Source organism: Chelon labrosus (genome assembly GCF_963514085.1).
Source record: "Chelon labrosus genome assembly, chromosome: 6".
Taxonomy (NCBI): domain Eukaryota; kingdom Metazoa; phylum Chordata; class Actinopteri; order Mugiliformes; family Mugilidae; genus Chelon; species Chelon labrosus.
Window position 1 is genome coordinate 4,614,637 of NC_140342.1, and position 17,895 is coordinate 4,632,531.

General features: G+C 41.6%; 1 protein-coding gene across 1 annotated transcript in view; it reads left to right on the forward strand.

The window, feature by feature from the left end:
- The window catches only part of astn1 (astrotactin 1), a gene marked incomplete at its 5' end in the record, with an annotated part of 409,253 nt that overhangs the window by 228,117 nt on the left and 163,241 nt on the right, over positions 1 to 17,895 (forward strand). The window contains one exon of the mRNA XM_084545838.1: positions 16,662 to 16,766. Within this exon, the coding sequence (XP_084401964.1) occupies positions 16,662 to 16,766 (105 nt within the window). The remainder of the gene's footprint in view (positions 1 to 16,661; positions 16,767 to 17,895) is intronic.

Here is a 17,895-nt window from a genome sequence, read left to right on the forward strand (position 1 = left end):
CAAAGGTGAAGCTGTACTGTAGCAGTCTGAGCGCAAACTAGTATATCAGCACCGTGTACCCATGTCAGGGAATGTTTCTGTGAACAGGGAGCATGCAGGAAAAACTATTTACGTCCAGTTCCTACATGAGCTGTGAAAATCCTCTGACTTAAAGCTAACCTTTATTCGTAAAGTATTAATTAGGTTCTTCTGCTTTTTAATGCCTGTCAGATTTATTGTTCTTTTAATGTTTCAGCAATTTCACTATTCTTCTCCATGTTCATTGTACATGCAGTTGATGCCCTTTACAATATCCTGCCTTTATAACATAATTGCATTTTCTATTGGTTTCCTCAGCAGTTTTCAATTTAGCATCTTATCTCCAGTCAGGAGGCCTTTTCATTTGCGGGAATTCTATCAGAATTACCTTGCGGTGTACACACACACGAGGGGTTCCTGCAGCCACTTCTGTTTTCAACTATGAGCCAAATATAACATTTGAAGCTCAATTAAAATTCAATTTTCAATGCAGACCCTCAATGGTAATCACGTTTAGGAAGGCTTATAATTTATTCCTCGGCGCTGATTAATTGCATGGAATTGCTCCAGCCATTTCCTGTGTTAAAAGTCAGTTAATTAGCTGACAACACTGGATGGGATAATTAATACAGCTGGGGGTCACAGCGTGCTACCAGAGAGGGGAGTGCGGGCTGGGAGTCCCGGTGACACAGACCTCCCCGCCTCGCAGCCACCTGCAGTCAGTGCGAGCAGAAGGTTTTAGACCTAATGAGACTTCAAGGTCTGAGTCCAAATGTTCGTCTTCAGACCTAGTTTCCGATATTCGAAAAAGGCTCCGCCTGCAGTGACCACACATGTGCCAAAGCAGGGCAAGGCTGGGCAGATAAATAATCACCCCTGTGATCTTCTGCGGAGCAAACCTCTCTATCAAAGGCCATGGAGTTTGAGTTGTTTGACTTTAGAGGTGGGCGAAGGGCATCTACAGCCCATCACTTATTCTAGTTTGGCCTTTATTCCTCATGACACCAGACTACATCCACCTTCGCACGCTCATATATATAAAGCCTTGATTCTCAGCCTGAGCTGGTTGAGAGAGGCCTGATCTCTTTTGGCTCATGCATTTGCAGTGCAGATATACATATATATTTATTTTTTATTTGCTTTTCAGTCATCATGGCAAGTCTTGCTGTGCCTTTCTTTTCAAACAAAATATGTAAATCAGCCTCACAGTGCTTTATTTTAGGGATTTGTCTTGGACTACAGAGGCCTTTACGTCAGGGTTTTAGAGCTAAACATGTTTCCACTTTCCACCTCAATATTTGGACCTCAATATTTCAACATCTCCAAGTGCCTATACCTGATTCCAGACCTCTGAATCTGATCTTAGTTGCCAGGATTAAGGCTGTACCCAATCAGGGGGATTCAAACTCTCCTTCTTGCTGCAACAGTTGTAGCCTCTGCATCACTGTGGTGCCTCACAGAGAAATTAAAATTTTAAATTAAGTGCTATTTTTATCCGATGATCAGGTGATTAAGCATTGACTCATTTGGAAATGTTGCCTATCCTGACAATTATTCTTCCTCCTCAACTGAAGCTTTTTAAATGACACAGGTTATGACCCGATCTGATATGGTTGACAGCTTTGTGTACTTTCATTTCCTGTCTTTTCATCTCCTCATACCGGAAGACATTCCATGAATTTAGATTTTAACCAGGCTTGGAACAAAAGCTAAAATTGAAGGTGCAATGTTGTCAGTTGTCTGTTTAACGCATGAATCAGAATGGGCTTTATTTTTAGAAAAGGGGAGACCTGTGTGGGCAGTGTTTAAAGCCAGCAGAACAGGGCTTTGGAGGCAGGCAGAGTGGCAGTGATTCATAGTTCAACCCAGAGTCCCTCTCTCCCCAAGTCCCTCATAATTAAAGTCGAAGCATATGGCCTTGTGACCACGCAAGCACAGAGGTATCTGCTGAACTTTTCCGGCATCTTATTTTGAATCACTAGCAACGACGGTCCCTTCAGCCGCCTTTCAGCGCAGCGGAAATGAAAAGCGTGTCACCTTGAGATGTCACAGGCAACATCTGCCAGCCTAATTACCACATATTTTAGGCTTATTGATAATGTGTTTGACAGCGCGGTTTGTTAGGGGTTAGCTCTATTTGTCAGAAGAATGGCTCACTCTTATCTTTTGAACTGGCTCCCAAATATGTGCTTCACATTTTTACTTTTTGCCGTTTTTGACCATTTTTAAATGTTTGATGATCCTTTTGAGATTGCTTACCACCTAGGATCATTCTCATATACTGCAACAAATACTTATAATATGATAACAAGAATTAGAATTATGAATGAGTGATGGTTGAACTCAGAGGAAAGATAAAACTAAGTATGGCCTTGTTATGATTTTGATGTAAAACAAATGGTTGAAATGTACTACTAGGTATTCCATCGACTCAACAGCAGCTATTAACCGATTAATAATAAAACTATATGTATATTGCACAACAGTTTATAAATGTTCTGCACACTTATTGCACATTGTATGTTTCTTTCCATTTTGGGGGGTTATGTTTCATGCCGTCCTTGCCACTCTCTGCACCAACCTCGTTTTTTTTTTAAATTCTTTTTTATTCAAGAAAGGTAGAACATTACAGGAAGAATTCAAGTACAATGTCTTGAGTTGTTTTTCCCACTTTAATCAATCGAATCCCTCCAGCCCATAACACCCACGTTCTGCCGAACAGAGCAAAACAGAATGAAAAACAAGTAAATAAATGAAATAATTCAATAAATCATAATAATTACAGGGAAATGAAGAGGGGAAGGGGTTCACTTCACATTTTACTTAAATCACATGTCAGTTATCATGCGGGTTTGATAAAACCATCAGGGCCCTACGGTCCTATGAGAGAGTGTTGAGCCGGTCAAAATAAGAAATCAGAGGGTCCCATATTTTGTGAAATGTTTAAATGATCCTCTGGTGAAATACTTTATTTTCTCTAATTTCAGAAATAGCATCAGGTTACAGAGCCAAACATTTGATGGGTCAGGAGATTTCCACTTTAAAACTATTCTTCTATGAGCTAAAAGGGAGGCAAAAGCAACAGCATTTGTCTTGTTAGTGCTCACTGTGATCGCATTAACTAACACTCCAAAGATGGCAATTCCTGGAGAGGGTTTTGCACTTTCGTATCAAATGCATCATTCAGGTTTTTGCAAACAGATGACCAAAACTCCTTTGACCTGGGACAAGTCCAAAACATGCAGGCTAGATCTGCTGGTGTGCCATTACAGCGACATTTTAAATGTTGTGACTTAGCCCACTCCAGTCTGGAAGACATTCGGTACAACTCAACCAGCCTATAAATGGACTCCAGCAAGATGTGCTAATCAGCAGGCAGCATGTAGTACGGGCTTTTCCAGCTGAATCCTTTTAAAGGATAACCAGGATTATTGCAGTTTATCTATCTATAGCAAAACATGCCAAATCGTGACAGTGCACATGGTTGTCGTCTCGTCCTTTCACATTGAACAAAATGTGTCGTCCTATTGGTGGCTTTCGTCTTAGATTGATATCCGATTTTTTTTTATTTTTGCCCATCAGTCAAGGCGATGCTGTTCCAAATGAATACCTTTCAAACTCAAAGAAAGTGTGAGAGTGTTAGTTAATGTTGCAATCCCTAAAGCAACATTGCTAGAATGTCAAGAAGTCCTCACGATCGATTTGAAAATACTAGCTATCACTGCAGATAGCATTCATTTACATTATTACAGAAAAGCTTTATGACAGAAGCCTTGGGAACTCACTGAGACTGCACTGCCCCGAGGACTAAGAGGATTCACGAAACATAGCTGAACCCTCTTCTTTTTTGTGTGTGTGTGTGTGCCCACAGTAGGTCACAGCAACACTAATGGAAGCTTTGGACATGGTCTTACTGTTACTTCAGAGGCCACCGAGGACATTTTCTGGTTGAGCATAGTCCATGTGGGCAGTAATGTTGGGATTAGTGTAAGCATTTCATAGAGAATACCTGCCTGAAAGAAGATGAGCGCAAGTGGTGAAGGCCTGCATTATGATAATTCTTTGGAATAATCTTTCCGTGCCTTGAAAGCATTTGGCCTAGCCTCTAACCTAGAATCCCTCAGTTTGCTCATGGTTGAGGGCCAACATTATGTTCTAGTTTTTTTCTTATCGGAATTGTTGTACATTCGGTTTTCGAATAGATTAGAGAAGGGGACTGCTGGATAAGTCCTGCTATTCACCCCTCAGTGTTTTTTTATTTATTTATTTTTATTTCTACCTCTTCACTCTCTCCTTCCCCTCTTTTCCACACTAAATCATTCATTCCCAGGCTTATCCGAGAGTGAAATGGAGCACCGGCCTGGCCAGTTAATGGGGTTCTATGAGCCATAAGATTAGTTTCCTACCTGAGCTCATTCCTATGAATCTTCTTTAGAGAAGCGACTAAAATAACAAGTCTTCCCGCCGTAAGCCAAAGTTACAGAAGGACTGTTTAGAGGGGCTGTTCCCATCATCCCTGCGCTCTCCCTGTCAGGCATCAGCAAGCCCTGCGCTTGTCTGATATCCTCCGCTTCCCGATGGGACGGAGTCACAAATGTTAACAAGAGAACTCAATTTACATTCCCCAAACAGCTTAATTGGAGCTGGAACAAGACGGTGGGGCTCATTTCCCTTTTCCTCGGTGAAGCACAAGTGATATCAGCTTTTTTTGCATGTGTGTTTCTTGCTGCTATTTTTTCATCAGAATTGCAATTTGTTAACAACTAACATCTGTTGAAACTGTGTTTTGATATCTGTAAGTCTCGTTACTTGAGCGTCTTGTGTGATTTGATGTAGCACCTTCGAATCAAGTTGTCTGCTTTATCAAAGTCATAATACACTGGTGCTACCGCTAGTTGTCTGCGACCACATGGGCCCAAACTGACCCTCATCAATGTAATGTTCCGCCACATTGTATGTGGTGCAATCACACTGACATGGGTTGACCAAGTGAAATTTAAGTAGGTTTGTGTAGGTTATTGGTAACTGGTCTTGCATTTATGTAGTGCTTTTCTATCTCTACATACACTATATTACCAAAAGTATTCGCTCACCTGCCTTTACTCATTCTATGAACTGAAGTGCCATCCCATTCCTAACTCATAGAATTCAATATGATGTCGGTCCACCTTTTGCAGCTATTACAGCTTCAACTCTTCTGGGAAGACTGTCCACAAGGTTGAGGAGAGTGTTTATAGGAATTTTTGACCATTCTTCCAAAAGCGCATTGGTGAGGTCACACACTGATGTTGGTCGAGAAGGCCTGGCTCTCAGTCTCCGCTCTAATTCATCCCAAAGGTGTTCTATCGGGTTCAGGTCAGGACTCTGTGCAGGCCAGTCAAGTTCATCCACACCAGACTCTGTCATCCACGTCTTTATGGACCTTGCTTTGTGCACTGGTGCACAGTCATGTTGGAAGAGGAAGGGGCCCGCTCCAAACTGTTCCCACAAGGTTGGGAGCATGGAATTGTCCAAAATGTTTTGGTATCCTGAAGCATTCAATGTTCCTTTCACTGGAACTAAGGGGCCAAGCCCAGCTCCTGAAAAACAACCCCATACCATAATTCCTCCTCCACCAAATTTCACAGTTGGCACAATGCAATCTGAAATGTACCGTTCTCCTGGCAACCTCCAAACCCAGACTCGTCCATCAGATTGCCAGATGGAAAAGCGTGATTCATCACTCCAGAGAACGCGTCTCCACTGCTCTAGAGGCCAGTGGCGGCGTGCTTTACACCATTGCATCCGACGCCTTGCATTGCACTTGGTGATGTGTGGCTTGGCTGCAGCTGCTCGGCCATGGAAACCCATTCCATGAAGCTCTCTGCGTACTGTACTTGGGCTAATCTGAAGGTCACATGAAGTTTGTAGCTCTGTAGCAATTGACTGTGCAGAAAGTCGGCGACCTCTTTGCACTATGCGCTTCAGCATCCGCTGACCCCTCTCCGTCACTTTACGTGGCCTACCACTTCGTGGCTGAGTTGCTGTTTTTCCCAAACGCTTCCATTTTGTTATAATAGAGCTGACAGTTGACTGTGGAATATTTAGGAGCGAGGAAATTTCACGACTGGATTTGTTGCACAAGTGGCATCCTATGACAGTTCCACGCTGGAATTCACTGAGCTCCTGAGAGCGGCCCATTCTTTCACAAATGTCTTGTTTCACAGTCTGCATGCCTGAGTGCTTGAATTTATACACCTGGGGCCAGGCCAAGTGATTAGAACACCTGATTCTGATCATTTGAATGGGTGAGCGAATACTTTTGGTAATATAGTGTATATAGGCAGAGCAGGTGCAGTACTCAAGACCATTTACCAATAATCTACACACCAACCTATTCAATCTCCACTCAGTCAACCCACATCAGCGTGACTTCACTACTCATGATGTTGCTGAACATGACAGCGATCTTGCTCCGGGTCAGTTCGGGCCCATGTGGTTGCGGAGCAAACGCTCAAAGCTCTTTACAGTCACAGTGACACATCTACCCACTCGTTTACACAAGCACATTCACATTCACACACCAGTTCTGCCACGTACTGGGAGTTCACTGACTAGCTCAAGGACGCTTCAGCATGTTGTCCATGTAGCAGGGATCTAACCCTCTGATTCGTGGACAAACCACTCTGAGCCACAGCTGCTCCAGGTTGGTCTGTTTTAACCGTATTTTGCCTTTGAACTCTTTAAGAAACAAATGAATTGAACCTGACTGAACTTAACTTGAGTCCTATATAAAAAATAAAAAAAAATGTGCATTTTATCACTGAAACTGTTATAATGGCTTTCTAGGGGACCTAAAAGCTGTACTCAGGTGCAGATTGGATTGTATACAATGTTACACTGGCAAGCTGGTGATGAAGTCTGCAGGTTGCAGCTGAGAACAGGTCAGGCAGGTTGCTGATTGCAGGCAGACTCGAGGAGAGGAGTGTGGGGGTGGCTGGGTAAGCATCATTCCAAGATCAGGCAACTCGAAGAGTAACGGCTGACTCTTGGAGACCGCATTGTCGACTGAACAATCTGTTGAGGAATGACGTGAAGAGCCGGGCTATGTATACACTGCAGGAGATTTAAAAGTAGGAGAACCTCAGGTGCGCCGATGAAAGAGCTAGGAGCGAGAAATCTGCGCCACATGGAGACAGACACGTGGAGAACAAATAAGGGACCAATAACACTAGGAAGAGGGGAGAAAAACAGAGAACAAAAGGATTGAAGAGAGATGAACTGCCTGGACTACGTCAGACAATTACATTAAATTCCCCAGAGTCTGAATGGCGGATGTCATTCTTCAGTTATAAGTGGGATGATCCTTCATATTAAAAATACTAGACATCTATTCATGGACCATTCTAAATGTCTGCCCTGCTCTGGAGATATGTTTCAACCAAAGGTTTGCTTGTTTGCCATGACAGCTAGGCCACTTCTATCTTCTGATGAATGTCGTTAAATGTCACCACAAGCCCTGGGTAAAGTAGACCGTTTGATAGTGACGTTATTCTGTCAAACTGCTGTCTCCATGACCAAGAATTAAATATGATGGGTAAACAATGCGATTTCCCACCATCAATTCCTCCCCTCGTTAACAGCGGATCAGACCGAGTCTTTCTGGTGTGTCATTGTTTTCTAGTTGTCATCCTAAACTCGGAGCTGGTTCTGTCATTCGGCAAAATCAGATCAGGACAGGCTTATTTATACCGTGCTTACCAACAAAAAACAAATGTGCAATAGAGGCAGTTTCAGTTTGTACATGCAGCACATTTGACAAAACGTTGTTTGGCGATTACACAAAAAAAAAAAAAAGTTTGTTTTTTGTCATTCTGCTGAAAAACATGAAAATCCAGGTGCACTGAAAGAATGACAGAAGCTTACATTCGTGCGACTTACCTTGGGAGTTTCATTTCCATTGTGTTTGCACAAGGAAAAAGCAGACAGGCCAACAAAGATGAATCACACGGCAACAAACTGAACTCTTGCTCCTCATTGCGGGCTTCATTTGAGGGTTTATTTTGCAATGGAAGACTGCGCCCAGTCCCTCATAGAGCTGGAATATTGATTTGATTTGATTTTGATTTATGTAACGGCCGTGCACCCAGAGTCCAACACCGTCCCGCTTATAGGAATTTAAAATAGAAAGCTTCCGGACAGAAAGCTTCCGTTAACTTGTTGCAATCATTTTTTCTTGTCATCTCTGAGGACACTAATAATTATTGATTTACTCCGCCTGCTGTCAGCCAACCAACAGAACACATTAATGAATGATCCACATTTTTATTTACGTGACAATAACTCTGACAGCAACTTAGCCTTCCTGGCGCAGTGAGTGATTTCAATAACTGACCTCTGGGTCATCATATGATATAGGATGCCATGGGTTTTACAGTTGAAATATAAACTATAGCGCTGTTCAAACTGTACCATAGCCAGTATTTCTCATCCTGCCTGAAGCTACATAATATTTCTTCCAGCTGTAAAGGTTTCTGCTGGCTGCACAGCAACAGCAGGGTCCACGGCAAGTGCTTCCCACATACACCTACTGCTAACTAATAAGAGCTGCTCATGCTTTGTGAGGACTTACTTTCGATCAAGCGATGCTCAACAATTATTCGGGCCCTGATGTCTAATTTTAGTGTGGCCAACCTTGAAGTCCTGATCAAGACCTGGCAAGTAGTGTATTGGTTTAGTTACTGCTCTCTACGTCAGCCATGTTTGCTGTTCTATCTCTGTTCTAAGATCTTTGGCATGATTCTACGACCCAGTTGTAGCTCTCCTTAAAGTCACTGCGCTTTTTCCTTTTCCTTTCTTTCTCAAGTGTCCAAATGACCATCTCCGAGTTTGCTCTCTATCAGTACACAGTGAAGGGAATAACGCTGCCTTTCAGTTCCATTTTCTACTCAAGTATAACGTGCACTTATATGTCCTACATGAGTAGGCCACCCACTCCATCATGCTTGCAGTCAGAACATGTATAATTGTGACCAGTGTGCATTTTTTTTTCTCCAAAAAATAATGTTTTTTCTTACTTTATATACCTATTTTTTACACATATTAAATCCACATTTGTCATTCTCTTAAGGTGTTAAAGTGCAGAATTATGTAAAGGATAGCAGTCTTGTTGCAGACACAGCAGTACATGCAGTGACTTAGACTGGTTAGTTGTAAGTAAGGGGTTTATAATTTATCAATTTTCTTGAACTGTTCATTATTCAAAATTAGCTATACGACAATGTACATAGACTGGATTACGGATTCCCGGATTCTCAGTAAGATGCTCTTCAGAAAGGGCGGCACAGTGGCGTGGTGGTGGTTAGCACTGATGCCTCACAGTTCCGAATCCAGGTCGACTGGGGCCTTTCTGTGTAGAGTTTGCATGTTCTCCCTGTGTCTACGTGGGTTCTCCCCAGGTACTCCGGCTTCCTCCCACTGTCCAAAGATATCATGCTTGTTAGGTTAATTGGTGATTCTAAATTGGCCGTAGGTGTGCATGTGAGTGTGAATGGTTGTCTGTCTCTCTGTGTTAGCCAGCATTGCATGAAACGTGCCTCTTTAGCACTTGCAAACTGACAGCTCTTTTTTATTTTCACTGGAAGACCGCACAGGCTCTAAATCTGCATCTACAATATTTCCACGTCGTTAAAGGAAATCAGACATGTTTGGTGTTACGGGAGTCAGGCAGGCCTTCATTTGCAATTACAATTTTCATTTTAGACAGACAAAATATCTTCTCAGACATCACTCAGTTGTATTTGATGACGTATGATATGATGCCTTTAAATTACTGACTTACTCTATGTTTCCCCTACCATTATATTAGGGGTGCATCCCAAACGGCATGCTTAATTTTAATTTTTAATCACGTTTAATTTTATTTTCTATGTAGCACCAGATACACAACATAAGTCATATAAGGTTACCTTTGCTACAGAACACGTCTATACCTTGTTCTTTTATTAAACACACTGATAAGCCTTGTGTTATTTACCTTATTTACACGGCGGCATGTCATTGCTGTCTCTACATGATCGTGCATTCACAATTCTTCTCTGCTTTCTGTCGCAGAGTACCGCCAGATGCGTGTCAAATAATTGTTCAGTTGTTATATTGACTGCTGTCATATAGAACAGGTCTATACATTGTTCTTTTATTAAACCAAATAAATAGCCTTATGTTATTTATCTTATTTACAAGACAGCATGTCATTTCTCTCTCTGCATGAGTGCACATTCATAATTCTCTTCTGCTTTCTGTCGCGGAGTTCCGCCCAGATGCGCGTCAAGTAATTGTTCAGTTGTTATATTGACTGCTGTCATCAAAAGAAACACATGAACGCCATGATTCCTGACACTCGGTACGTTTATACATGGACAGTGTCTCTTCAATACGTTGAAATCATTCTAATAACAGATTTCAAGTGTTTACATGGACATTAAATAAAAGGAAATTATGAGATATTGTATATTCACTAACATGCCCCAAAATATCAATGAACATATTGTTCAAGCTTTTTCCATCCTTTCAAACACTTGTTTGAACAACTTGTTAAGATAATCCTTGATATATTCCACAGTGGGGGGAATTTGCAGCATTGCAGCAGCAGACAGTTTAAGGAAACAGGAGATAAAAAAGTAAGCATTAAATAAGTAGAAAAAAAATAGAAAATTAAATACAATACAAAATGAGGCAGGTTTTGATGCAGCTCTGTGGTAGATTTTGTTGTATTGCATTGCATTATATTATGTGCAATTAAGGTGCTTCCCATGTTTTGCTGCTACATTGTGTAAATATACAAACCTTTAACACTTAAGAAATATCATTAATTATAAAGCAGTGCTAACATAGTACATCACATTCAGATGAGTCAACAACTAAATGAGTCGTCCAAGCAAAAACTGGCCATTAAGGTAGTACTGTGTTTACTGCAGCCGTTTATCATACAAAGGTTTGCATGTTTGTGGTCATTGTGCATTTTAATTATGCCATTTGTCTGAACACTTAACAGACTGCTGGGTGGCCTGAGGAGGACTTAACCATTAACATAAATAAGCAAACCACAATCACTACATTACAATATCTAGTCATCCTGGTTGTTCTCTGTAGCTTCCTGTGACACCCAACTCCCATGTCAGTCTATAGTAGTGTCCAGCGCTCATTAGTATTGTATGAATGCTGTTGTATGTTGCCAATCAAAAGGCGTATCTGCAGCAGTGATTCCACGTAGAATGTGGTGTTACAGCAGTTATGGTTTGACTACCCAAGAGCCTAGTTAGTTTCAGTAGTAAATGTATTCCCCCCTCTGATCTCTGCTCTGCCCTTAGCTGAAGGTATGGCTGTTTGGACCTGAGCTGTGCAGGAAAACATAACAGCCAGGGCGGTGTTAAATGACAGCCATATGTGCACCGCTCGCAGCTACACCGCTTCAAAGCAGGCAAAGTTTATTTATCTGGTGCCTTTTAAAACTTCTTCCCAGTGAGTTTTTGACGAGAGACATCTTTACGGCTTGTATTTTTACAAAGGGAATCAGCTGTCGTACACAGCGCGGCCCTGACGAAGCCGCTCCTCTGAAAGGCTCTGGCACCGGCTGCACAGAGAGAGACTGTGAACTTGGGATGTTTGCAAAGTGAAGTTCAGTCAAATTAATCATTCTGTCAGACAATGAGAGCAGAGCACCCCAGGGCTAAAAGGGAGACAAGGCCTTTCAGCAAGAAGAAGAATACGCTGTGCTACTGTATATGTTTTGGGCTTGTTATTCATTTTCAGTGAGGGAGGTGGGGGTGGGGGTGTGGATGGGGAGGTTATGTAGTGGTGGGCTCTCGCTCTCTCGGTACTGGGGAATATATCCATCGTCCCGGGGAACCATTTCCCATAAGAGGGGATAAATGGATGTAGCTGAAGGTGAGGACAATGCAGGAGCATCACATTTAGAGGCTTATTCATCAAGTTCATAGGTGGTGTCAGGCCTCTGCCAAATGTTACATTTTCACAGCACCCTTGTAAAGGAACTGTTAGTGGCCTAGCACGCATCCCCAACACTCATCCTCCCTCATATCATTTGTTTCTGTGTGTTTGTGCTCCAAATAGACGCAGGGTCACATTCAATCTTTAGCCTCAGTCTTATTCATTTTTTATACTATTGTTCCAACTTCCTTAAATTTAGACCAGAACTAATTTTACCAGTCTCATTATATAGCTCGTTCCAAGGCTCAGATTTGACTCTAAATAAATAATAAATAACTGCCCTGTAATTATGAGCGTATGCAACTGAGTCACTTGTTTCTTAGAAAAAGTTCTTAATCACAGTTTCAGAGGGGGACCATGTCCCTTGTTACATAAATGCAATGTCTGTTGCATTTTGAATAAGCATCCTAGTCCCTTCTTTAGAAAGTCACAGCACGTGTGGGTAAACCTGAGGCATTTTCATTCATTTATCCACGAAAACAAAACAAAAAAAGACTACCTATCTAATATGAATTTGAAGAGAACTTTTATATGGCTGGATTGGCTTGACCAGTAAGAAACGTGATTTTCCATTTGAACACTGAAAATGAAAATAAATAAATAAATAAATAAAGTTTTAAAATGAATAATTAATCTAATTATTTCCAGCTCTCCTCTGTTCTCAAGCAGAGCTGCTGTAACCTTTAGTAAGACCGAAAGTTTGAACTTGATTTGATGATCCAGGGACCTTTATCATGAAATTCGCTTCACACAAGCTGCAACTTGTATTGCTTTAATGTCGGCCGTTTGAACTCATCAAAAGAAAAACTATAGTGAGACAATGGACTTTATATTAAGATGGATGAATCCTGCGTGATGTCACCTGTGGGCTTTCTTCTGAGTTTAAAACTCATTGCGGTGGCTCTTGCTGTCACCAGTGCCTGACTCTTGGATAATGCAAAGATTCAACCCCCATACAGTTGTGATTAATGGGAAAACGATAGAGTTGTTTTTACCAGGTTTACCAGGTTGCCACTATGTTTATTTCATCTTTGCACTTTAACATGGAGGTCTGTGAGGATTGCCTTGCTGACAAGTGACCATTCAACGAATGCTCTGGCTTTCTCTTTCAGCCCCAGAGGTTGGACAGGATTGTAGAACTTGAGAACTTATCTGCAATTTGTGCGTGACAGTCGTTTATGAAACACTGTCAGCAACATTTGCGATCATGTCCAAGCAGTTGTCTGTTCTGGAAGGCACTAGTAAATTATGTTGTCTTGCTGGATGACAGATCAGAAAATGCTCCCATTAGTTTTTCTATAGAGCACAGAAACATTTTCCCATTTAACTTGGACGAACTTCATCCTTCCCTTAGCTTTTTCTTTTCAAGTTGTGGTAAATTTGCAAAACTACATATTCATTTCCAAACTGTCCAAATGTTGAAATTAAATATGATTTCAAGCTGGACATCCTTGAAAGGAAATATGAAGCATGTCCTTTATAGCTTGTGACACTGTCCGGACCAGTCTCAATTCCAAAATGTGCATCACATATTCTTCACGTTGGTCACTGATACATCTTCATCTCAGTGGCATTCATACAAATCGCAAACCCTTCACTGGAGATGACAGGCGTATTTTTCCCTATTCATTCAACTATTCTTTCACTTTTTCATATACTATCCACTTTTGTATCTCCCTCCTTTTACTGTTTCTAATGTCTCATTTCATCTCTCGCATGCACACCCAGCAAAATCTCTACATACATTTCTCCTCTGTTCCTTTCCTCCTTCTCTTTTTTCTTCTTCCCCTCTTCCGTGTCTGTAGTCGCGGGGTACGTGTCCCAGTCACCGGCATTATCCCGATACGTTCTGGATGGGCTTGTGAACACGGTTGGGGCAGTCACAGTGATGTATGGCTGTAATCCCACAGCTGCCGCATGACATGGCTGTCAGTTGCCATGGGAGACTACATGATTTATATTCTGCAGCTATGCTTATGGCTTCATATAAGTGATGTCAAAGACCTGTTCCGTGAGTCTTATGTAAAAATGAGGGGGTCTTGCAGCTGATTAGCAGACCACTAATTTACTGTGGTTAAATAAAAAAAAAGTTGTTTACAGCTATCCCTAAATAAGAAGAGACAAAGATTATTCATTCACTTTGTGCTATAATCTATAATTGATCTGTTGAAAGAAAGCGGCTGATGGCTTCTTTCGCACGCACTTGTCTGTTGAACCGCTAGGTCTGTCCCACTACTGGGTTGTGATGAATGTTTCCTCCGCCTCGTGTGTGCTGTTACATGTTCATTTACATGTCTATATGCTGGCGCTTTATCTGCGCCCACTATTTGTAGACACAGATAAGACGGCGGGTCATTGGTCGCGGGAGCGCCGAGCACGCGTGACGTCTTGACAGGCCGTGCGGTGCATCAAAATGAAAAACCTTCGCAGACCGGCGACTTCTTCTGGGAGAAGAGATGGGGATTATTGATTTCAGCAGGGAAAGGATCGCTAAATGAGACAAAATCAATATGGATAATATACTAGGCTGTAAAGGAACACTGTGTAAAAGTGCCATGGAAAATATGACGGCATCACATGATTTATAGTGATGTAACCGTTCTCTCTATTCATTAGTTGTTCAACATAGAGGTTGGAGGAATTTTTCAAATTTAGGTCTGCGTATCAAATCCCCTATGAGATTATTTGGGATTTTACAAGATTTCTGAATTTGACGGTGATTCAGCTTAATTGTATGTGCATGGAGTTTGGGTACAGACTCCGTGCTCGTGGCCTTCATCGGGGTCAAGGGCCAGGGGTTGACCCTGAAGAGCTGCAATGCACAGGTGCTGCTGGAGTCCTCCTCCATGCACCTTGGTAGCAGGTGAAGCCAAGCCAGAAATACATATTGTAGTATGGATAAATACACAAAGAAATCCAGTTGTGCAGATTGTGGCTAATAATAGAGTACAATGGAAGATAGACCATCTGTAGTATAAACAGTGCAGTGTAGTATACAACAGAAAAATAAATAAAATAAAAAATCCTCTCTTCTGGGTGGGCAGTCCTTTTCTCTTTAAGCTCAGTTCCTCCAGATGCCTGGGAGCTTTATGGTCCTGCACAGGATCTTAACTATTGCTAGTACTGCACTCTTCTGGACAGAGATCTGATATGTTGTTCCTTCCACGTATTTTCTTGTTATTTTTTCAGCCTTTGGTATTTCTTAATCTTCTCATGTTCCTTCTTCCCGATGTTGCCATCGCTTGGGATTGCTACATCTATCACTACAGTCCTCTTCTGCTGTTTGTCCACCACTACTGTGTTCTGTTGGTTAGCCATCACCGTTTTGTCAGTCTGTATCTGGAAGTCCCGCAGGCTCTGTCAGACCCTGTTCCTTTGCTGCAATGATAAGTGCCTCTGTGCCTTCTTTCAGTTCTTCCTTTTTCAGCCACTGGTAGGATTTGTGCATATCGGCCACTTCTGTCTCCTCCTTTGGCAAACTTATTATGCCAGAAGGGTATCTGATGACCGGCACGGCCTAGGTATTCATAGCCCAGACATTGGCCTTCCAATTCACATGACTTCTCAGGACTTGCCTCACTCTATGTAGACATTCAGCTCTGGCTGCTTTCCCTGATTGCTTCCATTTGCTTGCGGGATTCGTAGGTACTTGCAGTTGTCAGCATTTGCTATGTTGTCTTCTGGCAGTTCAATCCCTTCTGCCCTGACAACCTTTCCTCTTCTTGTTACCGTTCGACCATAGTTATCCAGCCTGAATGATATCCCAGTGTCATTGCTGTGGATCCTGGTGGTGTGGATCAGTGAGTCGATGTGTCACTCGCTCCTGGCTTACAGCTTGATGTACAGTATTACAGAATATTGCTGTCTCTGTGCAAGGTCTATTTAAAAACTATTATGAACTTTCACCGTTTCCCTTTTTGATCACCGCGTAATGGTGGTTCTCCATGCAGATTAAGATCGAAGAGATAAGTCAATTTGTGGCAAAACTGCTATTTCTTTGCATACATTTACAAAGACATACATGCACATACAGTAGATTCTCTGAGTTTGATCATTTTTGATGTAGAAACATTTTGGAAGACGGAAATAAACGTTTCAGAAACTGCCAAAATGTGTTTTGAGTTTCGCACCACCATGGAAGAGTTGTCAGTGTGGCGCGAGTGATATGAAAATCACGATGATTATTGTGAATGTACTGTATACTGAAGTGAGATATTTGCCTCCACTTTCATCTAACACCGAAGACCTGCTGCCTGCCTTCCACTGTATCAATATTTCTGGATAGATTTTACGTAAATGTTGCCATTTCCTGCGTTTTCTTGGAGGGCAACCTGCAGATCGGGCTCCTCTTTGATCTTGCGCCGTAGACTTTGCTTGCTCCTCTTTCCTGTCATCTAATATAGTATTAATATTTATATTTTAAAAAAAAATCTCCTTCCTGATTATTCAGGTAAAGTAAACAAGAATGCAATGTAGGGCCACCCTTTGATCTAGCACTGAAGACTGCTGAGAGTAAATAACACATTAATATGACAGTTTTCCTATATGGTTTTACAGGTGTGGTGCTGGACTACCCTGAGCCATGCTTTCATATAACACCACAGACTGATCCATATTAATGTGCTTTTTTTCCCCTTTCTCTGTGATGCTTGCAGGTATGGTGAACTACAGTGAAGTAACCGGCTACCCGCTCGTTCAGCACTGGAGTCTTCGCTCGGTGCTCTACCACGTCAAACTCAATCAGTGGGTCCTCTCTCAAGGTAAATCACTCGGCGGCTTTCAGTTATGCATATCAGTGTAATTTGTTATTACTGATTGTTTATTTATGCTGAAGGAAACCTTGCTCCAGTCTCCACAGAGAAAAACAGCGCCATCAGCTATCAATTATTTACCGCATTGTAATTAATATGACACATCAAGGTTAGCGGCTCATCCTAACAGCTTGAGAACTTTAATATTCAATTTTGATCAGCTATGTGATTAACTGGCTGACTGCCATCCTTTCATCTGCCTTGGCGAGTGCTATCATTTTTGGCGCTAGATAGATAAGTGTTCAACAAACCATAATATGGAATAATAGTTTTATATTTCATATTTTATGTAACATATACCATACTTGTGTGTTTATTTATAGTAGAAAGGTAAATATAGCAGAGGTAACGCCATTTTCTATACAAGGTACTTCATTTACAGAGCTGCCGTTTTCAAAATGCTCTGGGATCCGTTAAGACAATGCTGCCCTGCACTAAACCTGACACCCAGGTGCTGCGCTATTATGTTATTGTAAGCTTGTTCAATTTAGGTCCATTACAGGAAATTAAACCCTTGTTGAAACAGTCAATTAAGTACTGATTGTGGTGGTGGTGCTGTTCAGCTGCATGGTTCAGAGAGAACTCTGAAGGGCAGTAAATGGATGCGGGTCAAGTAGTTTTTAATTGCTAATTAGTTAAGCGTCACTTTAAAAGTGCTGCTAACTATGGCTGCTCCACAACCACAAGCAAACAAGAAGTGGCACGAAGCTTTCTGATGCATCGTCAGCTGACTATTGTAATTACGGCCTTAAGTCCTTGGTTAAGGCCATAATAATATATAATCATTTGTAATATTCAATAGTACCCAGAGATAGAACACATGTGTCCGAAATAAATGAAAACAAAATGGCATAAATAGGATTTTCTCTCAATAACAACAACAAGAAGGCTAATCTGGATGGGGAAGGTCTTCAACAGTTCACATAAAAAGGTGGCCTTTCCACAGAGCACCCATAAAGTTTAAAGAATGTTTATTGCCTCACAGCCACAGCACATGAAAACACATTACAGGCAGTGCCTGAAGTAATGGATGTGTTAAACTATTTTATACATTGATCAGGCATAACATTATGACCAC